The sequence below is a fragment of the Triturus cristatus genome, chromosome 1_1, assembly GCF_964204655.1.
Source record: "Triturus cristatus chromosome 1_1, aTriCri1.1, whole genome shotgun sequence".
NCBI lineage: Eukaryota > Metazoa > Chordata > Amphibia > Caudata > Salamandridae > Triturus > Triturus cristatus.
The window spans coordinates 1,271,678,901-1,271,705,169 of NC_140579.1; the positions used below are offsets into that span (position 1 = coordinate 1,271,678,901).

The following is a 26,269-nucleotide window of genomic DNA, read 5'->3' on the forward strand; positions in this document are numbered from 1 at the left end:
TCAGAGGATGAACTACTTGGAGAATTCCAGAGCTATGAGGACTCATTTAATGCATGTAAAGATACGATTGAATGCAGTACTTTCACAAATTATGTCCAAATGTTAAATGAAGAAATTGAACAGGAAGCTACAATTGCAGCTGAAGTAGCTAGAGACAGTTCTCAAGACAGCCAAAGTTCAGGAACGCTCAGTCAAGATCCCCTTGGACAACCAATCGTAGAAAATGAAGCTGCAATAGCCATGACTGAAGTGGAAACGGCTATGAATCAAGCTCAAGAAGAATTAATAGACTTACCAAATTTGGAAGAACAACTGAATGAAGAACAGCAACAAATTTATGAAGAGATCAGAAACAAAATTGATCACGGATTACTACATGAAAAAAAAGAGTGCTCATGCACATCATTTGAACCAATCAGGATGTATGTGAGCGGACAAGCTGGAACTGGAAAAAGTTTCTTAATAAAAGTCATCAGAAGCTACCTACAGCAAAAAACGGATTCAACTTTGTCTTGTGTTGTTACTGCTCCAACTGGGTTAGCAGCATGTAACATAAAAGGAATTACCTTACATCGTTTGCTAATGTTACCAGTGGAGCATGAGAACAAAATAGAATACCACAAGCTAACAGGAGAAGCATGCTTCGAAGTGTCAAGAGTGTTGAAGAAGATGCAAGTTCTCATTATTGATGAGGTGAGCATGGTATCAAACTTAATGCTTGCCTTTGTGCATTTAAGAATGCAGCAAATTCTAAGGAGAGACTATGACGTGTTATTTGGTGGAAAACATGTCATAGTTTTTGGGGATCTTCTACAGCTTACTCCAGTTAAAGGACAACCAGTGTTTAATACTGTGACACATGAAGACACAAAGAAGTCATTGGGAAGCATTGGTAATGCACATATTTGGTCCTTCTTTGAGTACAAGGAACTTACTACTAATATGAGGCAAGCAAACGATGAAGATTATGTAAGTATTCTGAAAGATATCAGAATTGGACTACTCACTGAAGTTGGCAGGAAAGCATTACAGAGTCGGTTGCTATATAATTTATTCCCAAAGGAAGAAATAGTTGCAGAGAAAATATACAAGAACATTGCAGAAAAGAAAAGTGTAATCTGCTTAATGCCAACTCTACGTGAATGCTCAATATTCAATGAGGAACTTTTGAAATTGGAAAAGGAAGAGATGAAGAAATTGGAAGCAGTGGACAAAATTCAGCATGAAAGAATTACAATTACATTAACAGGCGAACTGAGAAAGAAATTGGATTCTCTAGAGAAGAAAATTTCGAAAACAGCTGGATTAGAAAAAAATCTATATGTTTGCATGAACTGTAGAGTATTTTTAAGGAGAAATTTGGATGTTGAAAAAGGTTTAGTGAATGGAGCTATGGGTAAAGTTGTGGGTTTTGTGAACTACCAGAAAAAAGATGGTATTGAATTTTTAAAAATAAAGTTTGATCAGATTGAAGAGGTTAAAGACATTTGTCGTTGTTCAGTCCGTTTTTTGCTTGTGAAAGACTTATATGTACGTAGGAAGCAGTTTCCGTTTTCTCTAGCATATGCTGTAACTATTCACAAGTCTCAAGGATTGACTGTAGATTGTGCATTTGTGAACATTGGTTCAACTGTGTTCAAAGAAGGTATGGCTTATGTTGCTTTGTCACGAGTGAAAACATTATCTGGTTTATTCATGATAGACTTTGATGACTCAAAAGTTAGTGCTGATGCAAATTGTGTAAAGGAGTATAATAGATTAAGAAGAACCTATGCTCCTCATTTAGGTCAGTATCCTGTGTTGGAAAAACGTGTTGTTTCTCGTAAAAGGAGAATTGAGAATATCTGTAATGAGGATGTAGAGAAGAGAAAAGAAAAGAAGAGTGATGTAATTGCAAGCAAAAAGAAAAAGGACAATGTTGAAGAGGTTGTTGGTTGTCATTTTGAAAATAGCTCTGGTGTCAACTGCTACGCTAATGTAGTGCTGAATGTTGTATTTTATCTTGAAAGTTTGCAAGAGCAGATAATAGTAAATCAGGGAAAAAGATTCTGTTCTGTGCTGAGTCTCCTTTTTGAAAAGCTGAGTATTGATAAAACTAAAATAGAAAGTGCTACTGAAATTAGAAAACTTTTAGATGCATGTTCAGGATGTACACAGTTTTCTCAAAATGTACAGCAAGATGCACAGGAATTCTTGATGTATTTTCTTCAGGTACTGGAAGAAGAAGGGGTACAAATAGAAAATATGTTTGGTCTCTCTTATAAATGGGAACATAGTTGTGAAAACTGTTTCAATACATGTGGCTCTAATGTTGATTCTGAAAGGTTTATTTATTTAACATTGCCAGAGAGTAAATCAGTCACTTTTACTAAATTAGTTAAAGATGCTAATCATAGCATGGAATGCGGTGAATGTAAATCTGACATGTTTTCAACGTTAATTTTAAAGGAATACGGACAGTATGTAATTTTAATGATGCAACGATGTAGAGCTGATGGTTCAAAATTGGATACTTTAATAAAGAAGTTTACAGGACAGCAATTATCAATTTCAGGAAAAACTTTTTTAACAGTTGCAATAATTTTCCATGATGGACCTACTGTAACTTCTGGTCATTACACAGTTTATCTAAAATGTGAAAAAGGCTGGACAATGTGTAATGATTGTCAATTGGTTTTTAAGCAACGTTTGCCTTTTGATTTAGCAAATTCCTATCTAATCTTCCTGAAACCTAAATTTTAGAGAGAATTGGCAACATCTGTACAAATCAATTTTACCATTTTATTGGATTACCATTGGAATTTTCAAATAAAAAGATTTTTAAAATTACCATTTGGCCTAAAGGAAAGGTAACCAATTGTATTGTGGACTTATTTAATTCCTAATTAATCTTTCGGAAACCAAAAATTTAGAGAGAATTGGTAACATCTGTACAAATCAAATTTTGGAATTTTATTGGATTACCATTGGAAATTTAATCCAAAAAGAATTTAAAAATTACCATTTGGCCTAAAGGAAAGGTAACCAGATGTATTGTGGAGTTATTTGAGATATATTATTTTTGTGATTATGCGTCTGTAACAAAATTGTCAGACGGTATTTTTTAGAAATAGTTATTGTTATTAGATGATATTTTTATTGAATATTTAGCATTTCTATAATGTTATGTTTAAGTGAGAAGAGATTCTGGGCTTTTTTAAAACAATCTTTGAGATTGTTATTTTTTTTTTGCCCGCTGTTAAGTGATGAATGCAATTGCTTTCACGATTTATAGTGAAATGCAATATATTCTGAAAACAGCAAAAAAATGGCAGAAAATTGTTTTTGGAAAATATGTAAATACGTGTACTGTATTATAAAATGTTTTATTAAATATTAATACTTTTCTTTTTTTTTCAGATTGAGAAAGAAAATTTTCGAAAAAATAAAACCATTTTTCTAGCAATTTAAATAAAATTTTAATTGATATTTAATTTTTTGGGTGGGTCAGGTAAGTCACAAATTTCATGGTCCCTTTTTTCCACTTCTCCTCAATCACATTTTCAGTTTTTCGTTATAATCCCTCAAGGACCTTGTAATGTGGTAATTGTTTTTTAGTGTTTTTAAAAAAAAAATAAAAAAAAATACGCTTACCGTACGCGTACGGTAAAAAAAAATATACAAAAGATTTAAAAAAAAAAAAAAAAAACCTTGAAAGGTAAGGTTGGCTCTTAAAAGAGCCGTTGTGTTCATACAGGGACAGAGGAAAGAAAGAATGGGAATATTAGCTGGTAGGACAAATGTGCTGGTCTATTCTGTTGTTAATTAGGGGAACACTGGTCTCCCCACGAACAATTAGACCATGACAATTTGAGCACCGCATTGTAACTCTCGCAAATCGAGGGTTAGTTTCCAGAGGACCAGAAAAAGGTGATTCTCCCCCCACAGATGAAGGGCTCAGCTGAGCTGCCGAAGATGTACTCGGCTGAGCTGCTGTGGATGTGCTCGGTCGACTTACTGAAGGGTTTGCTCCAGTATGTCGAGCATTTGTCCTAGGGTGTACATCCTGAAGGTGTCTTAACATAGTGTGATTCCCGAAGGAATACTTCTTGTTAGGATTACCTCTAGAAAGTACACGCTGGCAAAGCTTGCAAGTCACTAAAGGAGCATTTACCTTTTTTTGGCCCTCTGGAAACGTAAAATACTCCCATATAAAAGAGCTCTTTTGTTTCCTCCTTCTCTGCCTGATGGTGGTGCTGCTAGCCTCACTCGAAGAAGAGGACTGCTGGTCTGCCATTGTATCCCAAAGACAACTCAGCTCCTTCTCCTAAGGGATCACAAGCAGAAATGAGGGGAATGGGTGTGGTGTAGGAGAGTTCTAGAACTGAAAGTAGTTTAAACCAATCAAAAGTGTTGTTTCTTGATCACATGACCCACCGTGCGCGTACGTTACGCTTACGGAGCGCTTACGGAGCGCTTACGGTAAAAGTATGCATGCGCGTATAAAAGACACGCGCACGCGCATAACAGGCCCACCCCAACACTTCCGCGTAACGTACGCGTGTAACATATGCGCTTACGCGCCGCGTACGCAGTACGCACGTCTACGTAAATTGCGTAACCATACGCAAACAGAGTAGAAATATTACGTACATAAAGCAAACCGTGCGCTTACGGTAAGCTTACCGTACGCGCACGTAAAAAAAAAAAAAAAAAATTGGACAAAAAGAATCACTATGTTATACTAATATATCTTACCTGTTTGGTTAAAAAAAAAAGGTGAAAAAAATATATATTGCAGAAGTTTTTAAATTTTACAATAGTGTTTAAAGAGAATATAAAGTAAAAATAAATAGATGTAAAAAAACCTTGCAAAAAAAAAAAAAAAAATCACACACGTTAAATATAAGAATTAGCATTTAAAAAACCATACAAATTCACTGAAAAAACCATGGGTTTCACACACGTTATAGTTAGGAATTATCATTTAAAAAACCTTGCAAATTCAGTGAAAAAACCATAGGTTTCACAGACGTTATAGTTAGCTGGACATTTTACTCGTAAAAAACCAATGAAATTCCCCCGTTATAGTTAGTTAAGCTAACTATAACTCGCGCCCCCGCAATCTACTGCTGATGACGTCACATATAACATCACTCATGACATGGTCACTGACATCACTCATGACATAACTGATGACATCTCAAATGACATCACTGATGACATCACTGATGACATCATCCTTGTGATAAAGTGGCAGACCTCCTCTCACCCTAATATAACCTTTGATACACACATTAAAAAATAGAGACTAAAAAATAAAAAAATTAATGGAAATTCCAATACCAGTTTCAACAAACTCTTCTGTAATTCTGAGAACCACATACACATCTACTCATTTACCAACAGTCCTATACAGTCACTCATACATGTACTCACTCATATGTACTCATATACCTGTACATCCTGTTACACAATGCCACTCATCCATAGAGTTACTCACACACATAGTCACTCATGCTAATAAAGAATCAAACATCCATTTACCTTCATATACAGTTATACACACACCACCACACTTACTTCTACGGATGCTTACACATACTTGGTCTTTTAAACAATCACTTATAGAAACACATACTTATTGATACAGGAAATCTTCCAATCTCTCACTATCACATATACTCACTTATATACACCAATAGTCACATATACTACTTTAAAACATAAGTAGTTACTCATGGAGACACTATTGAGACAGTCATTCACTCACTAACACACCCATACACACACTCATCCACCCATACAGTCCTGCACACATGCTGTCTTCAACACATACAGTGAGTCACTCATTCATGCACCTATGCACTACGTAATACCCCCCACCAAACCATGCAGACACTCAGACTGATACTCAAAAAACCAACTAATAACCTATATAGACACCCATGTAGCTACTCACCAACCCATGCAGCCACTTATACACAAAGTGAGAGACTGATACAGATATTTACATATTAAAACATTACTCACTAAGCCATGTGTTCACTTTGATACACTTTATCAGTCAGTTACAAAATATATTTTTCAAAAAAAATCATCCATTTAGACACTTATATACCCATTTATTCTTCCATCGACCTTGAGATATACATATATAAAACATATTTAATTTTCAGAAAAACACACATTCACTTGAAGATGTCATCAGTGATGTCATGAGTGATGTCAGTGACCATGTCATGAGTGATGTTATATGTGACGTCATCAGCAGTGGATTGCGGGTGCGTGAGTTATAGTTAGCTTAACTAACTATAACGGGGGAATTTCATTGGTTTTTTACGAGTAAAATGTCCAGCTAACTATAACGTCTGTGAAACCTATGGTTTTTTCACTGAATTTGCAAGGTTTTTTAAATGATAATTCCTAACTATAACGTGTGTGAAACCCATGGTTTTTTCAGAGATATATATATATATATATATACACACACACACATATATATATATATATATATATATATATATATATATATATATTACAGCAATTCCTTCTGGGTCCTTAGAAGGAAAAACGAAGCCGTGTGTGGTCCTTCAAAATTCTTTATTCAGCCACTCTGCCAAACGCGTTTCGAGTGCGAAGCACTCTTGTTCACTGACAAATAAAATCAAAGCGAACGGCCATTTTTACATTGTTTACCACGTGATTAAACTAAACTACAAAAAAAGTGCATTAGAAAACAGACTTGTAGTTTTTTGGTTTCTTAAATAGAAAGGTAGCACGCGATGGTTGACAAAACCGCATTTGTTAAAATTTCACTTGATATAAAGTAAAACATGCGTAAAACCTAGTTGTATCAAATATACGTACTATTTTTTTTTGTTTTATATACACAAATATGTACAATAAAAATTGATTTATAAATATCTATAAATATTAATAAATATTATAAAACTCAATTGTTGGCAATACAGCCCCAGTGGGCTCACGTAACCAGGTTTTTGTCACAAAGTGAGCCCACTGGGGCTGTATTGCCAACAATTGAGTTTTATAATATTTATTGATATTTATAGATATTTATAAATCAATTTTTATTGTACATATTTGTGTATATAAAACAAAAAAAAACCTAGTACGTATATTTGATACAACGAGGTTTTACGCACGTTTTACTTTATATCAAGTGAAATTTTAACAAATGCGGTTTTGTCAACCATCGCGTGCTACCTTTCTATTTAAGAAACCAAAAAACTACAAGTCTGTTTTCTAATGCACTTTTTTTGTAGTTTAGTTTAATCACGTGGTAAACAATGTAAAAATGGCCGCTCGCTTTGATTTTATTTGTCAGTGAACAAAAGTGCTTCGCACTCGAAACGCGTTTGGCAGAGTGGCTGAATAAAGAATTTTGAAGGACCACACACGGCTTCGTTTTTCCTTCTAAGGACCCAGAAGGAATTGCTGTAATTTAACGGGACCCGCTTCTGTGGGGTCCTCCCGTAACGAAGCGACTTCCGTTGTGGTGGAGGCAGTTTATACACAGAGGACGCCTTCCTATTTTCAACGCTACCTCCCCCCCGCCGCAAAAAGACTGAGAACTTTTCAATCGTCAAAGACACCAGCACCGAAGTCTACAGCGCAGCCGACTCCAGAGAGGGGAAGACAACGCTGGAACTTCGCGGTAAGGCTGGGTTTTGTTTGATCACGCGAAGCGGGAGGAAGTAAAGTTTAGTTGCAGTGCATTTTCACGGAGCACTAAACGGTTGTGGTCCACAGGGAACCCCTGTATATCAAATCTAATGTCAGCCACTGAAATCAAAGAACGCGAGGAGGCAGCTTCGCAAATATTTAATGATGAACATTTGGAGACTGATAAGGATCTGGGAGCAGTCCAGAAAAGCGGACCACTAAGCAATTTATTAATGTATCTTAAACGCTTAGAAAAACTGCACCGCCTTGAACTTTCTAAATGGTGGGAGTCTAAATCCCTACAGCGATACCTTGAAGTGCAGCGAGTGCCCAGAGGTCTACGTATTATGGTCACACCCACATACGAAGAGCCAAATCCAGATATGCTACGCGAGTGGGCAGCCAACAATAACGATGCCTCAAGAAGAATGTTAGCCATTCTAATTAAGTATGCCGACATTGATCGCAAAAGAATCCTTGCTGAAATTGAGACACTGTCGGAAACTCTGAGCAGAGAGGAAGATCAGGAGCAGATAAATGAATTCAAAACAGCTATGAAAGAAAGAATGAAAAAATTAGAAACATCGATAAAGGAGAGGAAAGCTCAAAAATTTATGAGAGACAAACAAGACTAAGACAGAGGTCAGATTTATACTTTTGCGAAAAAGTTTGACAGCATAAGGAAAAATAAGATGGGCAAAGCTAGCAGTGTGACGCAAGAGCCTCATTCAGAACAAAGCAGCATACAAAGCTCTGAGGTGGATACAGATCAGGATGAAGAACAACAAGTACAAGGCCAAACACCAACAGTAATCGATGAATTCGATTTTTTACGCGAAGAACGCAGGTTCAATCTGCGACCAAGGCCACAAACACAAGTATCAAGACCACCAAGAGGAAGAGGCAGAGGACGAAGAGGAGGAAGGGGGCAGCTCACAGGAAGAGGGCAGCAGGGACAGGAAATGAAGAAGAACAATTGGGACTAATAGCAACAAACGAAGTAACAATTGTTAACTTAGCTAATGTGACTCTCACCAATCAAGAAGAGGACATACTAAAACTGGGACTGTCATTTTGCCCAGAAACGAATCTAGACTATGTTCAGACTCGAATTGATTTATACAAATTCATCAGGTTATTAAAATTGAGGAAACATTTTTTATCCAATCCAACGCACAAATCAATTATTAGTAACACAGATATCCCCCCCAAAAAAGGATTACAGGTGGGAGATTTTGATTTAATGTTGGAACTTAAAGATATGGATATGGAAAACGTAGAAACAATCGACGTAAGAGCTGAGAAGACTGCACAGGAAGAAAGTATTTCTATCACACAAGAAGCGCCTACAAAATTCAGACCAGCTTCACGCTTCATTCCCATGATGGCTAGAGATGGGTTAGATGTGTTTTGTGACATTGTAGTAAATGAATTGAAAAAACTAAGTACACAAGTGAGCACGAGTGGAGGGATTAATAAATACAACACTGTTAAGCATAAAGACTATGAGGCTCTAATTAAAAAATTGTCAGAAAATGATAACTGTATCGTGAGAAATGCAGACAAGGGGGGCAATATAGTCCTCTGGGATAAACAAAAGTATCTAATAGAAGCCTATAAACAACTTAACAACAAAAAGTGTTATATAAAAGTAGTAAAAAGAGATCTAGTAGATAGTAACACCAGCTACAATAATAAGTTGAAAATTTGGTTTGAACAAGGTTTACTTAGCCATGATGAATACAAATTTCTTCTAATCGAACATCCAATTACACCAGTTTTCTACCTAATCCCAAAAATCCACAAAAACATTGTAGATCCCCCAGGGCGCCCGATTATCTCAGCCATAGGGAGCTCACTGGAAAATACATCTAAATATGTCGATACTTTTCTCAACCCTTTAGCGCAATCTTTGCCTTCCTACATTCAGGATACTGGAGATTTTTTAAGAGGAATTTATGACATACCTTGGGAAGACGAGTATTTACTTATAACCATTGATGTGGCAACACTGTATACCAGTATTCACCACAAAGACGGCTTGATGGCTATCAGGCACTTTTTGAGCATGCGACCTATAACTTTGTGGTCGCATACCCAAATGATCCTTAGCATGGTTGAAAAATGCTTAACTAGCAATTATTTCCTCTTTAACGAAGAATTCTTTCAACAGACCTGTGGTACGGCAATGGGCACCTGCTTCGCCCCCAGCTATGCGAATTTGCATATGGGCTGGTGGGAGGAGCAGGTGGTCAGGGAACAACAGCAAAGAATGGGAAGAGAACATCATGCAATGGAGCAGATATATAGATGATTTATTTGTAGTGTGGAAAGGTACTGAGAACCAAGCAAAATCCTTCATAAATAAGCTTCAACAAAATGACCTCAATTTAAGTTTCACGAGTGAAATTAGCTGGACTAGTGTCAACTTTTTGGATGTAACAGTGTTTATAGAAAATGGCAGAATACAAACCACACTTTACAGGAAACCCACATCCAGTAATACAATCCTACAAGTTTCCACCCGGTAAATTTAAAGAGAAGCATCCCCTATGGGGAATGCTTAAGAACCAGACGGAATTGTAGCAGTGAGAAAGAATTGCAAAAAGAAATGAGAACCTTAGAAAAAAGGTTTAAAGATAGAGGGTATCCTGACAGTTGGGTTGAAAATGCAATGCGTAGAACTAACGAAAAGAAAAGAGAAGAGATCTTGTTTAGTAATAAGAAAGCTAAACAAAAAGATAAAAAAGAAACCAACAAGGAATGTAGATTTATAACAACCTATAGCATTCAGCATGATAAATTAAGGAACATCTGCAATAAACACTGGCATTTAATAAAAAATGACCCAATTTTAGGTAAGACTGTTACACGGAGACCCCAGATTAAATTCCGCAAAGCAAAATCTTTCAAACAAACCCTGGTGAAAAATACCCTAAGTAAGCCCCAACAAAAAACCACTTGGCTTACAAGACGCAAAGGATTTATTAAATGCCCCAAATGCAAAGCTTGTACGCATGGCGTAAATACAGAAAGATACAAACCAGGCTTTAGTAAACATTCAAAGAAAATCAGAGGCAAATATTCCTGTAAAACAGATTTTGCTGTCTACGTGCTCCAGTGCCCTTGTGGCCTGAAGTACGTGGGCAGCACAATCCTAGAGGTACATAAGAGGATTTTACAGCACCTTAGGGCTATTAAGAATGGCGATCGGGCATACCCAGTCGCCAGACATTTTGAGAAATTTCACAAAAAAGATGTCAAAGGTTTATCCTACTTTGTAATTGATGCGGTACCAAAAAACATAAGAGGAGGGAACCGGGAAAGAACTTTGAGAAAATTAGAGTCAAGGTATATTGTTGAACTAAATTCCAAACAACCTGACGGACTGAACATAGAAGAAGATTTGTACACTCATCTAGTCTGAATAATGTATTATTTTATCATTATCAGTTTTAAACGTTGGGTTTAATGGGTTTTAAGATGAATTCATGACATGTAGTAGAAAGATTGTATCTATGGTGGTTATAGGCCCACTGGGGCAGAAATGAATAGCAGCGAAAGTGACAAAAACCTGGTTACGTGAGCCCACTGGGGCTGTATTGCCAACAATTGAGTTTTATAATATTTATTAATATTTATAGATATTTATAAATCAATTTTTATTGTACATATTTGTGTATATAAAAAAACAAAAAAAACTAGTACATATATTTGATACAACTAGGTTTTACGCATGTTTTACTTTATATCAAGTGAAATTTTAACAAATGCGGTTTTGTCAACCATCGCGTGCTACCTTTCTATTTAAGAAACCAAAAAACTACAAGTCTGTTTTCTAATGCACTTTTTTTGTAGTTTAGTTTAATCACGTGGTAAACAATGTAAAAATGGCCGCTCGCTTTGATTTTATTTGTCAGTGAACAAGAGTGCTTCGCACTCGAAACGCGTTTGGCAGAGTGGCTGAATAAAGAATTTTGAAGGACCACACACGGCTTCGTTTTTCCTTCTAAGGACCCAGAAGGAATTGCTATAATTTAACGGGACCCGCTTCTGTGGGGTCCTCCCGTAACGAAGCGACTTCCGTTGTGGTGGAGGCAGTTTATACATAGAGGACGCCTTCGCTCTTATTTTCCTTGGATAACTCCGAATACAGGCTTCTCCATTCCTGCGTAAAGAGCCCGCCCTGCAGGGTCGGGGCCCCCGGTAAATGGAGCCTTTCTGAAAACATTTAATGGAGGGGGCATGACCTGCTTGGACTGCACCAGCCAAATGGATTTCCACGGGTATTTGGTGAGCAGTAACGAGAAAGGGAGGTGAGGAAGACAAATTCTCTCTCACACAACTCCGCATTTCAAGAAAATAATATAGCGCTGCAGCATCACAAAGGCACTTTGCATTGTAAATAACAATTTTTAACAGTGTGCACAACTATGAATGACATTACTTTCGTGACTATGGCAAGTAAAAAACGCTATTAAGCAAAATAGAATCATGCAGTAAATCACGTTATGAGGAATATGTACGAGTTGCACCCTGGGGCCTGTAGTTCACCTTGCAGGCCACATGACCACTGGGAGGATACATAACCGCTCACCTGTGACCAAGGCGGTAAAATGCTGAAACGCGTAAGGAGCGAGAGTGGTTAAAATGCTGCAGCACTGACGAATTAAATGTCTGAACTTGGAAATAAGTCGGAGTTGGGCTCTTATTTTCCTTGGATAACTCCGAATACAGGCTTCTCCATTCCTGCGTAAAGAGCCCGCACTGCAGGGTCGGGGCCCCCGGTAAATGGAGCCTTTCTGAAAACATTTAATGGAGGGGGCATGACCTGCTTGGACTGCACCAGCCAAATGGATTTCCACGGGTATTTGGTGAGCAGTAACGAGAAAGGGAGGTGAGGAAGACAAATTCTCTCTCACACAACTCCGCATTTCAAGAAAATAATATAGCGCTGCAGCATCACAAAGGCACTTTGCATTGTAAATAACAATTTTTAACAGTGTGCACAACTATGAATGACATTACTTTCGTGACTATGGCAAGTAAAAAACGCTATTAAGCAAAATAGAATCATGCAGTAAATCACGTTATGAGGAATATGTACGAGTTGCACCCTGGGGCCTGTAGTTCACCTTGCAGGCCACATGACCACTGGGAGGATACATAACCGCTCACCTGTGACCAAGGCGGTAAAATGCTGAAACGCGTAAGGAGCGAGAGTGGTTAAAATGCTGCAGCACTGACGAATTAAATGTCTGAACTTGGAAATAAGTCGGAGTTGGGCTCTTATTTTGCTTGGATAACTCCGAATACAGGCTTCTCCATTCCTGCGTAAAGAGCCCGCCCTGCAGGGTCGGGGCCCCCGGTAAATGGAGCGTTTCTGAAAACATATATATATATATATATACATATACACACACACACACACACACACACATATACACACATAATTACAATTTACAGTGACTCAGCAAAGTAAAAAGAATTTCTCCCTTAAGTACCTGTAAAGTGATAAGATGTAAACCTTTGTTTCCCCTCCATTGCATCTGGGTATGAGGCTCCCTGCCAGGATACTCCAACAAAAGGCCTTATGACCGCTTAACTTTCCTGCCTACACAATGCTGCTCGGAACAAAAGAAGACCACGTGCAGGCACTGCTGAAAGTGTCCGGTGTCAAAATTAGACCAAGATTAGTTTAGCATATTTATATTACTTTCAGGAGGAGTAGGAAAGGAATGCGGCACTCTGCTGAAAGCGGACAGCTTTGCAGCAAGGAGAATGTCGCTATCCTCTGAATATAGTGGGTAGACAGTGTCTACCAGAGTCTACCGTCGGCTCGAGGCCTGCCTGTACCAGATAGTACCTGCCCATTTTAAGCACTTGAAAACAGGTAAGGTTAGTTGTTAATTTTGACACTACCATTATCTTTGAATGCATAAGGAATATATTTTCACACACATCAATCATTGTAGCACTTTATTAAGACACACACCCTAACTGTTTTCATGCACTATGCAAGAAATGATGCTGTTTGTTCATTACCACTCTTCAACCTGGCGGCGTTTACAAAAAGATGCATTAAATTGAGTAAAGTGTCACTGTTGGCATTGATGCTTCCTTTATAAACCTAGAAGTAATAGTAGACTTTAGTGTGTGTGATTTAAAAACACTATACAGTACTTGAGCTAATTTAAATGCATGTGTTTGACAAATATATAACACGCACACTTACATCAAGCATGACGAGAGGGCACTTTTACTGAAATAAGGTCAAGAATCTTAACGTTATCAGTCTTCAAGCTGCAGTGGGTGTGTTAGCCGTCTGAGCTAACACACTAAGCTACTAAGGCACAAGCATGCAGGCAGTGTATGTGTATAAATGTTAACTGAGAATCACCATTTGTTTTTAGGTTGAGCCTGGTCAGAGCACGCGCTGCTCTGCAAGCCATGCTGTATTGGAGTATAGAATAGAAGCTCCACTCACTCTCCGCCTATATTTGACATTGGCTTGTGTCATTGTCCATTGTAAATGCTGGCTTCCAATTTAATAATAGGTTTGTTAGTCCCTCCTTAGTACTACCTTGTTTTTATTTGTAATCTTACGTGAAGGTTGGCCCTTTTACTTTGGCAGTTACGCTGCATGTCTTTTTTAGTCTGTAAGCACTATTTTCTTAAAATAGTTTCCCCCATGCAGGCACCACATGTTTTCGTGCAACATTCAGCACGCCAGGCGCGCTTACACTTTCTGAGCAGCCTGGGACAATTGCGGCCGCTTCTCTGAATAGGTCTCGCATTTACACGAGTTCGAGCTATGGGCATTGTACACGACACTACCTTTTATTTGTGTCTATGTGTGCATGATTGTGCTGAGGGGTCCCTTAGGGTACACAATACATGCTGCAGCCATGAAGGACCCTCTTTAGCATCCTTGCCCTATGTACCAGGGGCACCATTTACTAGGGACTTATGGGGGTTGCAATCTATGGAGAGAAGTGCTGGGATGGCATCTCCCCCAGGAGCCCAAAACTGCTCTCTTGCACATAAATGTAGAGCTAGGCAGCAAAAGATAGAGGATGGCTTTGTCACTGATTGGTCTTTTGGTTAGCCAGAGGGACATTGCCCAAGCCCGGAAAGATCTGACGCCCTACCCTCCGCCCTCCCATCTCTCAAAGGCTGGATAAAAGGGTTGGGTCACTGCATGAGTCTGCATGAGTCTGTGTACATGGCCAGGTAATGTCCACATAAACATCAGAAAATATGGGGACACTGGCCCACTAAACAGGCATTATACTACAGCCATGTACTCAGACACAGTCCCTGGAGGCAGAAGCTCAGGTCTTCTCTGACAAAAGTGATTTGTATTATACATAGTTTTGAGGTGTGGTGAGTAGGATTGGGCGCAAAACAATGTAGTTATGATGTTATGGACTGCCCATAATAATAAATTAAAAAGTTAGGTGTCTCCTTCTCCTTTGTTACTATAAAGCTCAATAAAATGCGTTACAAAAACAAATTTCGATGTTTTCACATTTGTTTCAACAAAGTTATTAGCTCCATTGATATCCCTACTCCCCTTAGCTTTTTTCCTTCCATTAAACTACAGCAATTATTTCCCACACTGGAATACGAATTTAAGGACGATCACATACCAATCCATAAAAGTGAACAAAGCTCAAGTCCCTCTTCACTCTCTCCCACAAGGTCACACAATATCACAAAAATGTTAGGAAATGTTTGCCTCCGTTTAATATCCCCAAAATTCGGGGTTAAGCAGAAGACAATCCTTTCTTACTTAACCTAACTTTGAGATGATGCGACACAAAGAAAACCTATACGTTGGACAGTATTTCACTTCAACTCTCTAACAGCACCCTTGCACCACAACACTCATGTCTGCTCTTAGCTGTTGGGCACACTTGGACTGCTCTAACTTCAACCACTGTGTTTTATCCAGCAACATAGTATCCCCCATTCAATATAGAGTTCATAGCCAGGTGTAATCACTGTAACTTAACCCTTTTTCTGCAACTTGTAATAAATATCCTGCCACGTTTACCTTCAGCCATTGCAAGCTATGGTTTCTCACTGGTGAACATGTGAGCCATTAAGCGTTCAGTCACCAAGCTGAACCTCAGCCATTAGGCGCTCTGGTCTGCTATGTGTAGACACTGTGTTAGGTGACCGGTGTTGCAGTGCCTTGAGACCCTCACAGGTGAGTAGCGCGCTATATAAACCCCTGATTGATTGACCATGTGTGACCTGCCTTTTTGTGTGCTGCCCTGTCAAGCGTGACTTTCATTTGTGTGCTCTAGTCTGCCAAGTGTATCTTAAGCCACTATGTGCTTTCTTTTGCCTTGTGGAACCTCAGCAACATGGAGTAGTATTAGAGTACCTCAGGCACTATATGCACTTGGCAGTCATGTGAAAACTTAGCCACTGTGTGCTGTTCCATAGGTAACCACAACTGCTGTGCACCATCATCCTGCATTAAATAAGACACTGAACTATCCCCATCTGTATCCTTAGCCGTTATACAATCTGTCTTGTTGCATTGCACCTTACCCACTGTGCACAGCTTTCCTAACGACAGGTAGTGTGCAACTTGGCCACTGTGTCCTTTGTTTCATGCGCATTTACAAACGTTTTGTACTCTGCTCCTGATTAACCCGGGCCAACTGCCCCAGCGATGATTAACTTCAGCCACTGTGAGCTCCAACTGTCATCAGGTGCAACTTCTGCCTTTCGGTGCACTTGTTAGCCATGTGCAACTTCAGCCATTCTGAACTCTTGCCCGTTACATGGAACTTAAGCCACCGCGCACTCTGCCATATGTAAGCTCAGTCAATCTGTTGCTATTTTAAGCATCAGCATTTGTATGCTCTTCAACCATCTATAACCACATCTACTGTACAACCTGCCATGTGTAAAGTTAGCCAATATGAGCTCCGTCCCCGTAACAATAGCCACCATATTATTTGTCACTTATACCTTCAACTATTGTGCTGTCACATCTGTAAATTCATCAATGTTGTATCCTATCTTGCTCTGCCTAACCTCAGCATTGTGTGCTCTGCATAACTAGACACTGTAGCCCCATCATTGGGTAAAATCATTCCGTGCTTTCTATCCTGCCATTTCTTACCACATTAACTACGGCCTGCTATGTGCACCCTCAAACACTATGCTCTCTCACTAGCTCTAAACTCCCCATGTGCGCGATTTGACTTTCCCTGTGTAACCGGTCAGTATGCGCCCTGTCCTAAGATAACACCAGCGATTGCACCCTTGGCCCTGCCATTTGTAACCTCAGCAAGTGTGTGCTCTGGCTACCTCGGTGTATCCTTATCTATGCACTTGAGTGTCAACTGTAACCTCTGCTGTTGTGTAATTTTCCTACTATGAGTAATCCTAGCCCTTGTAGGGTCTTCCCTTCTACGCATAACCAACTTATTGCTCGTACCTGCTAAGTGGTAGTGCTAGGGCAATGTGAGAAAGCTCTCACCCCTTTGTGCCTGAGGCAGTAATCTGATCAGTCAGTCATTCAGCTAAGAAGGTGCCTTAAGAATGGGACCCTTACGCGACCTCAACTTCCATCAGGTAGAGGTGGGACATGTAGTTCTATTGGCTTTATATGCGATTTACAGAATTTGGTTCAAGGTTTACCCTCCCTAGGAAAAAAGGTATCTGGAGGATGTGAGGCGACTGCTTTTTCAGCAACAACATAACTATAACCGAAACCAAGGCATGAACTTATTACAATGATGTAAAATAGTCCACGGGTGTGATTATGTTTGTCTACCAACTCTGACATTTCATGTCCGCTTGATTTTCTCCACCACGGCTAATATATCATCTGACTTTTCTGCAGAGTCTCAGTACAGTTTATGCCACCACCAGATTGTTTGTGTGAACATAAAGCACAAACTTATGAGGCAGCTTCTCTTTTTGTGATCCTGCAGCAGGTGCTTTGCTCACTCAGTCAAGTACCATCTCTGTAGATCACATGGTGGTAAGGGTGGGGCAAATGATCAATTTCATTAAAGACGCCCCAGGTAATTCTTAGGTTCGGACTCAGCCAATTAACACGATTAGGCATTTTCCTCGTTGTGCTCCATATCTGCGATTTCACAATCACATTCGTATGATTACACCAAACCCGTCACAATGCACAGCCCACTTTACCTGAATCAAAAATACTGAACAAATATATAAATATGAAGCAACTTTGTCTAACTATACATAATACTAAGGCTAGATATGGTGCTTAGACAACCTAAAAATAGATACAATAACAAAAGGACTACGCGCGAGGAAAATAAAAAAACTTTGCAAGTACAATTATTAGGCAGGAAAGCTACAGATGTGTCATCACACCAAACGCTCTATTACCTGGGTATTCAATCAAAGATCAGGAAAACAGAATAAGAGCAGTCATTGGTACTAAACCATTCCAAGTCTTTGCTGCCACGTTATGTTTATGGCCTCTGGCAGCCTCCAGACTGAAAAGATAGGGAGGCCTCTTGTCTTCTGGATCAGAAAATCTCTGCCTGGCTCGGGAAAATTGGCCACCATACCCTGCTTGGTTTTAAGCAACAAACGATTAAATAAATACTTGCATTATTATCAGCTACTAACCATACCACTCCAACACCCCCCCCAGCCACTTGACAAAGACCAGCCATATGCCAATCAGTTGTTGTTCTGCTCCGGCAGACCTTTCCAGGCCAAACTGTCAGTCCAGGCCCCTGCCAGATAGGAGCACAAGCAGTACCAGATAGGTTTCAGCCTACTTTGGGTTCTTCAGTGAAGTGCAGTTGGAGTTCTGCAGCACAGTGAGGAAGAGACCATGTCAAGGCTTACCTGTCACACTTGGGTAGCCATGCCAACAAACGATGAAGCGATGAAAGGAATGTTTGAATTAATATCAGGCACAGGCCATCACTCAGGCTCTATTCTAACCCACTGGTTTTCTCCCATTTTGCCTCTCTAAATGGAGTCAGTATATGCGGACCTCGGTCTGGGGTTGCTTATGTTCCCGTCCAGAGGGGACCTGGACTGGCAGCTGAGGCTGGACTGCTACAACTGCAGCAGGACAGAGTCTGTTTTCTGTAAGGCTGGTCTCAGTATGGACTAGCAGTTTGCAAGAAAAGGAACGAGACATGACATTGTTAGTGAAAGATGAATACAAGCATTCCTTAGAGCATTTTGTTGTCTGGGGCAGCTGTTCATGGTTAGGACAATTTGCGAGCCCACTGGAGATGCTCTTCATTCTAACAAGATTTTTAGGTAAGTGGAACAAGGTATTGTAGTGTTTTAACACTACAAATACTTTTGGGGTCATATCTTGGTGTCAGAAGTGCTAGCCACCTCTTTTATTTTGTATGCATTATAGTTTTTCCCACCTGTACATAAAATCTTGAAGAACTTCTAATCCCAACCAATTATACTAAAAACTTTGACTGCACCGCTACCCGTAAATAGGAAATTACCCAACGGGAGTGCGTTTATAGTTCAATGGAAGTGCATTATTAATTATGGCTTTGTGTAACCTACGGTAAAGGAAAATGCTTCCTTAACATTATTTTCAATAACTAACTTCCCCCAGGACCTAAACAAAGGGCATCATCACACTGTTCTTATGCTGGTGCAGACATTTTAAGATTCACATCGTGTAGCCTGTATCACAATCCTCTGTACTGCATTGAAACGGGGCAATTAATAAGAGAACCTTCTGATTTCTGGAAAGTATTAGTTACTTTATGGCCATTATATTTGGGTTCCCTTCTGTGTTATCTGTAGCACACAAGAAGACAAATACTGTGCCTGATAATCTCTAACCCCTTTTTTGTCTTGTTCAGGAGGCTGAAGGATATGTGCATAATTTGGGATTGTTTCAGAACAGCGTTACAGAAGGGAAGTAAGCTGTTCCTCTGATGGCTACTTCTACCAGCAGGTTGCTCACCTTTTGAATAATTATCATAGCAGTACCTCACAGCAGCAGAGTCAGTGGAGTTGACTGACCAAAATGCCCTACAGATCTGAGCGGGCAAAGTGATTTTCCAGCCAAACTGACTGTCAATTCAGTAGTATTTTGTGAATGTATAAACTGATGCCTATTTTGCAGCCTGGCAGATATCTAGATTTGGCACTCTCTTCGCTAACACAGTTGTAGCGGCTGTGTGCTTCTAAAAGCGGATTTATTTCCCCTAGACTTTCTCCACATGCATAATACATTCCAACGACGCGATTTCCTGGCAATTCCCTCCTGCTCTTAATTCTGGGTGTATATTCTTTCTTTCTCTCTCGCGTTCTCTCACCCTCTCCCTCTGCTGTTGCATTACCTGTTGTAAGACTACTGGGCTGAGCCAGGTCAGGACCTTGATGCTGTATTTTGGAAAGTCATGCACCTCCCGCACCCGCTGGCCATGGTTGATCATGCTGAGGATGCTACGCAGGCCCGACAGGTACACCTTCCCATCCACAGAGATCAGAATGTGACTTGCCTTCACACTCCTTTGAAGCAAATGGAAAACAATTCAAGTTGAGCCTTGAAGTCAATCACATCACTTTCCCCACAGACCCTCCCTTCCCCCACAGGGGGGCCCTCCCTTCCCCCACAGGGGGGAGGTTTAACATATCACATAACGTGTATTTGCAAAGCGCACGTTTGCTGCGACAGGTATCTTTGCGCTGAATAACATGTGTTTATTGTTCCCCAACTCAATGATACATCGCTTTCTTAATAACTTCCTAGGTGTCTCCTGACATCAGTATGTTGCTATGGCTTTAACAAACATTTAAAAATATTCCAGCATGGGCAGAGTGGCAACACGGATCGATTACACCCATTAACTGCAGACTTTAGGAAGGCAGTAAGAAAGAACTGTTCATAGAAAACCACAAACCCACCCACTATAAACCTAGCCTAAAGCAGTGTACAGAAATGTTCAACAGATCAAGGGAGGAACTACTCTATGTTCCACAGTTTAACCTGTAGTATCATTGATGAGTGGCAGTCAAAGCACAAATATCACTCCTGTGATTTTTTAAGATCTAGCTTATTGAAATAATAGAGCATCTTGCTACAGTAATGAAAACATCAAGCTTTGGGGCGTGGCCTGAGGCGTCAAGATGGCGGTCGCACTCTGAGAGTGCTTCGGACCCCCTCCGTCATCCGCCTTGCATCCGCCGCAGACAGCTGCCATCTGACCCTGTTTACTGCTGCCAGAGACCCTCTGCCCCTTTTGCTGAGTTCTGGGCTAATTTTTGAGTGGATCGGAGCCTCCTTCGGCCGGTTCCGGCCCCTGCCCGCCGCTGAGCACACAAAATGGCGGCTCCACCGGCGGCCCGCTCCAGCGCTGCGTGGCTTGGGCGCTGCCGATTCCTCCTCCTTCGGGGCCCTCCCGGCGGCCGGGGTAGCAGCCGCGCCTACTTGCTGATTGGCGCGACTGGAAACTGAGAGGTGGAATAGAAGCGTTGAGAACTGAGGCTGCGAGAAGAAACACTTTGTCTGCGCTGGGGACCGGGCGCCTGGAGCCTGCCCCACCCTGCGGGTCCTCCGAGCGCTGCTGTGGATTGCCTGCTTCCCAAGCCCCACTCACTGGTGACTCCCACGGCACTACCAGCAGGATTCCGGCCCTTCAACCACACCAGCCAGCACCCCCGGTGGCCCGACTGTGGCCCCTAGCTGGGCCCAGGGCACGTTCACCACCACCCAATTTGGTAGCCGAGGTCGATGTGCCACCAGGTCACCGGGCCTCACCAGCAGCAGGCAGGTGCGGGGGCGCCGAGAAAAGCAAAGCGGGGGACCAACAGTGAAGGCCGGTCCAAGGGCCACCGCCCTCTGCAGGCCAGAAGTCACCAACGGGCCAAGACAAGGTCCCGGCGCCACGGGGGCAGTGCAGCAGCAGGCAGGGGACTGGACCCCTCAGGGTAATGGCAGCGGGCTTATGCGTTGAGAACTGAGGCTGCGAGAAGAAACACTTAGTCTGCGCTGGGGACCGGGCGCCTGGAGCCTGCCCCACCCTGCGGGTCCTCCGAGCGCTGCTGTGGATTGCCTGCTTTCCCCTCTCTGAAAGTGACTGAGCCAACGGGAAGTATGGCCCGCTAACTCCAGATAAGACCCACATAAGCCCGCTGCCATTACCCTGAGGGGTCCAGTCCCCTGCCTGCTGCTGCACTGCCCCCGTGGCGCCGGGGCCTTGTCTTGGCCCGTTGGGGACTTCTGGCCTGCAGAGGGCGGTGGCCCTTGGACCGGCCTTCACTGTTGGTCCCCCGCTTTGCTTTTCTCGGCGCCCCCGCACCTGCCTGCTGCTGGTGAGGCCCGGTGACCTGGTGGCACATCGACCTCGGCTACCAAATTGGGTGGTGGTGAACGTGCCCTGGGCCCAGCTAGGGGCCCCAGTCGGGCCACCGGGGGTGCTGGCTGGTGTGGTTGAAGGGCCGGAATCCTGCTGGTAGTGCTGTGGGAGTCACCAGTGAGTGGGGCTTGGGTTTGGGGTTGGGGACCGGCCACTATGTCGGGTGGCGGGGAGGAAGGGTGACCTGGTGCCCCCGCCCCCCCTCTCTCCATTGTCCCCCCTGCTCTCCCACCCCCTTGTAATCCTGGGCCTGCTCCTTCAGTCCGCCATCATTGCCGGCCACCGGCCTATCTCCTGACCGGTGTGCGGCCTCCCCTGTCGCGATCGACTGGGCCGCCCGGAGTCTGATCCCTCGCGCCACTGTGATTCCACGTGGGAGCACCGGCGCACCCAATGCTGCCAGGACGTCTGGGCCCCGGGTTGCGAGTGACTCTCTTGTCGCCCCGCCGGTGGAGACCTCCGGTGAGGGGGGTCTGGGGGTGGGGATCGGCCACCACGTCGGGTGGCAGCATGACGGAGTACCTTCGGCGCCTCCACCCCCTCCTTCTTGGCTACTCTGACCCCGCTCCTTTCCACACCACACTCCCTGTCGGGGTGCTTCTTCGGGTCCGACAGGAGGAATCAAAAGGGGCCCCTTCTGCTCCGGCCGGCCGTGTCAGAGGCAGAGCCCACTGCAGGCCTCGGCTCCCCCTGGGCCACTGTCCAATCCAATCTCTAAGGTACTCTCTTGGAGGGGAAGCCGCTTCGGCCGGACTTAGGGACTGGGCTTGGAGACTGTTGCCGTGGCTGTTGCCAGGCCTGACGCCGCCGCCCTCCGCTGGATCATTTCGCCCAGACCTGCCTCTGGGCCCGGGTCACCGAATTGATCTTGCCTTTCTTGGGGCCTGTGGGAGGGGTCTTGGGTGCCCGGACCTGAGTATTGACGGTCTGGGTGTCGAAGGTCCCCCCTTCCTCCTCTGCGGGACAATTGCTCGCCCCTGCCTGTGCTGGTCGCATTCTACCCCTGGTGGCAATGGGCAGAAACCGCACCCTACAGAATCCTGGCCCCCAAACTCAAACAAAAATGGATCAATTCACCACGTTGGACCGGGATCCTGGCGGTGGGACGCCCAACGTGCCTGGCGCCACCGGGGGGGATCTCACCACCATCCTTCAGGCGATAGGCGCGTCGCAAGCATCGGTTGAAAACAAGATTGGAGAAGTGAGGGTAGATATGGCTCTCATTCGCCAGGACCTGCGCAACGCGACAGCATGAATCGCGGAGGCCCGTATCTCCACGGCGGAAAATGCCATTGACCAACTCAAGACTCAGGTGGCACGTCTCCAGACCCAGACCTCGGAGCTCCACCGAAGGGCTGAGGATGCCGAAAACAGGTCACAGAGAAACAATATACGCCTTGTAGGTTTTCCCGAGGGAGTGGAGCAGGGTCATGCCGACACGTTCGTGGAAACCTGGGTGCGCTCCTGGATGCCCAAAGAATCCCTCTCACCCTGGTTGGCCATTGAACGGGCTCACCGCTCCTTGGCTCACAAGCCTCCGCCCGGAGCCTCTGCCCGACCCATAATCCTGAGGATCCTTAATTTCCGTGACAGAGATGCCATCCTCGGGCGGCCAGGGCACAGGGTCCATTGCAGTTTCAGAACAACAGGATCATGGTCTTCCCGGATTACACCAGGGAGGTACAGGCCCAGCGTCAAACATACGATGAGGTTAAACAGAAGCTCCGTAACATGGGTCTCCGCTACGGCCTTCTCTTCCCGGCCCGGCTCAAAGTTATCTTTCAAAGCAAGACAGTCTTCTTTGACAGCCCTCAGGCAGCATGGACTTGGCTCACGGAAGAACGGCCCCTCTTGAACCGGCTGGTCTCTCCCCCCGCCCACCGGATCCCCTTGCAGCCACACCCGACTCTGCCTAAGCCCCAGAGACGCCGGACTAGGTCCCGCAAGAAAAACGATTGTCGGGGGGAGGCATCCCGATCACCAGGTGCACCACCCCAGTGCCCTCTCTCCCAGGCTTCAGCTCGGGGGTCCGGCACCCCCAGCCCGACCACCTCACTGACTGACGAGCGGTATCCCGGGCCCCTCGAAATCCTTGCGTCAGGCCGTGTCCGACTCCATCCTGTCTAGGAGCCCTGCGCTCAACGGATCCGGTGAAGAAGAGGGTACTTGAACTGTGGCCAACATCACAAACTTTCCATTTCACTTCTCAGAAGCTCATACAGCAAGACCGCTCTCTCAATCCCTAAGCTGGAGACGATCCGACTTCAGTACATCTACCGGTTTTATGATCTATTCCCTATTTCAGTCCCTGCACTCACTTGCAGTCCTTGTTGTGCTGGAGCGAGGTTTTCCCTAAGAAACGTATACCTCCTCCATTTCATCATTTTGAATTAACATGAATAACTGATTAACATTAATAGTATTAATTGTTTGCTGTGTTTAAATTAATCAACATTACTAATTAGAAAATACACGTGGGAATCGCATTTGCATGGCTTGATTGATACGTAAACTAATTTTGTACGCATACTAATATCAGATATTTAGAATTTGCATGTTTAATGTTGCCTTTGTGATGTGATTTGTGAATCGTGCTTTAAATTGTGAGTATAAACTGCAATGCGTGTTGCTTTTGGCTAGATAAATACATACACATAGTGGGTTTAGTGAGGGAATAACATTTTAATAGTCATTTCTATGTATTAATTACGTTTTATGTTTCTTTGCTTAAGTTGACCTTTCTGGAGTGGCCACAAAATAGCTGCCATCCCTATTCTGACGCCCCGACAAGACAGAGAAGTCACTGAGTGAAGTGCGCCTGCGCTAAAAGATGAGCAACAATAACCTCGTCCTGACCCCAGGCAGACTGTATCCGTGAAGGTCATCCTGGGAGGAGCGCCAAGCACCAAACAATGGATTTACTAAAACTATGAACTATTATATTTGATGACACAAAGGACACGACCCTGCATGGGAATCAACATGCCGTGAATGAACTAGAAACTGTTGCAAATGTACCCAAAATTTGAGAAGCTGCATCTAATGCAACATTTGATGTATGAGAAGCAGGAAGAATGGTCCTGGTTAACCAATTAAAATTGTTTTGTAACATGTATTGAAACATTTGCCGATAAAAATGTATTATAAAAGTAGACTAGAGAGGGTAGGTTTTTTAGTCGACTCTTTGAGCTTACTTCTTCGACTCCATCACTTTACCAGGTAGCCTGACGTTATGCTGACGGAGAGGACGGTGACACTGCTGGACAGCTGCTGCCAAAGACTCTGATGGACTGATCAGATGCCCAATTAATTCACGAAATGATTCTTTGATTTATGGGCATAGAGACGAAAGATCTGAAATTGACATAGAGGACGACATTTAGCCAGATTAGGTAAATATGCGAACCAAATATTGAATGCTATATGATTTCCTTATGCTTAAATTAGATAAACATATTGTTTGCATTTAAAGAACTGTGTCGGGTTATTATTTGAAGTATTTCAATGTATATTGTTTAGAAGAATTAAGGGTTGGTATTCCCAGCAACTGGCTGATCCATGGCCAATAGTATGGGAGGGACTGCTAGGTTATCATGTATTGAGATCCTGGTGAGGTAGGGAGGTATAGGTAAACTTGTCGATACTCATCAGGTGATTGGTGCACTCTTCCTCCCATTTCCAGCGCATGGAATAAAAGGAAAGAAGCTCTCCTCTCTTGAGGACCATTGATCTGAAAGTAGAATGAATGTTTGGTGTTATGGGCCCCACCAGTGAATGAGTGAATGATTTGTGGTCTGGTCTGTAGCGAGGGGATTTGTAACGTTCAGCGCTGTAGCAGTTTTCTTGGTAGCAGAATGATGGTTAGCTATTGTTTTGGGTTTAGCGACGATTGCTTGTAAATAGCTTATTGATTATTGATTGGTATTGATTTATGTACTAACACTCTATGTTGAGTCGCGTTGAGTTATATGTTGTTTGCACGGCTTCTGGGATGTAGGAAGTCGGAAATTTAGCAGTTCCGTAGTAGAGCAGAGGCAGATGCTGCTCTCGGGAAAGATGGGCTTGTTATAGCCCTGTAGGCACACAGGGGAAACGTGTGACAAGTGAAGTTGCACGGCACATTGTCTGGGTTCGATTCGGTGACATCGTCGTGTGTTGCCAATAGAGACATTTTCTGTGTGAGAAAAGTGCGTATGATAGCGAAGGTTACCTGTGAAATTTTGGTCTTTAATTACCAGGAA

At 42.8% G+C, this 26,269-nt stretch overlaps 1 protein-coding gene across 1 annotated transcript in view; it reads right to left on the reverse strand.

The window, feature by feature from the left end:
- LOC146871941 (STE20-related kinase adapter protein alpha-like) overlaps positions 1-26,269 on the reverse strand; it is a 366,775-nt gene that overhangs the window by 202,960 nt on the left and 137,546 nt on the right. Inside the window, exon 8 of the mRNA XM_085652306.1 lies at positions 20,010-20,181. Within this exon, the coding sequence (XP_085508432.1) occupies positions 20,010-20,181 (172 nt within the window). The remainder of the gene's footprint in view (positions 1-20,009; positions 20,182-26,269) is intronic.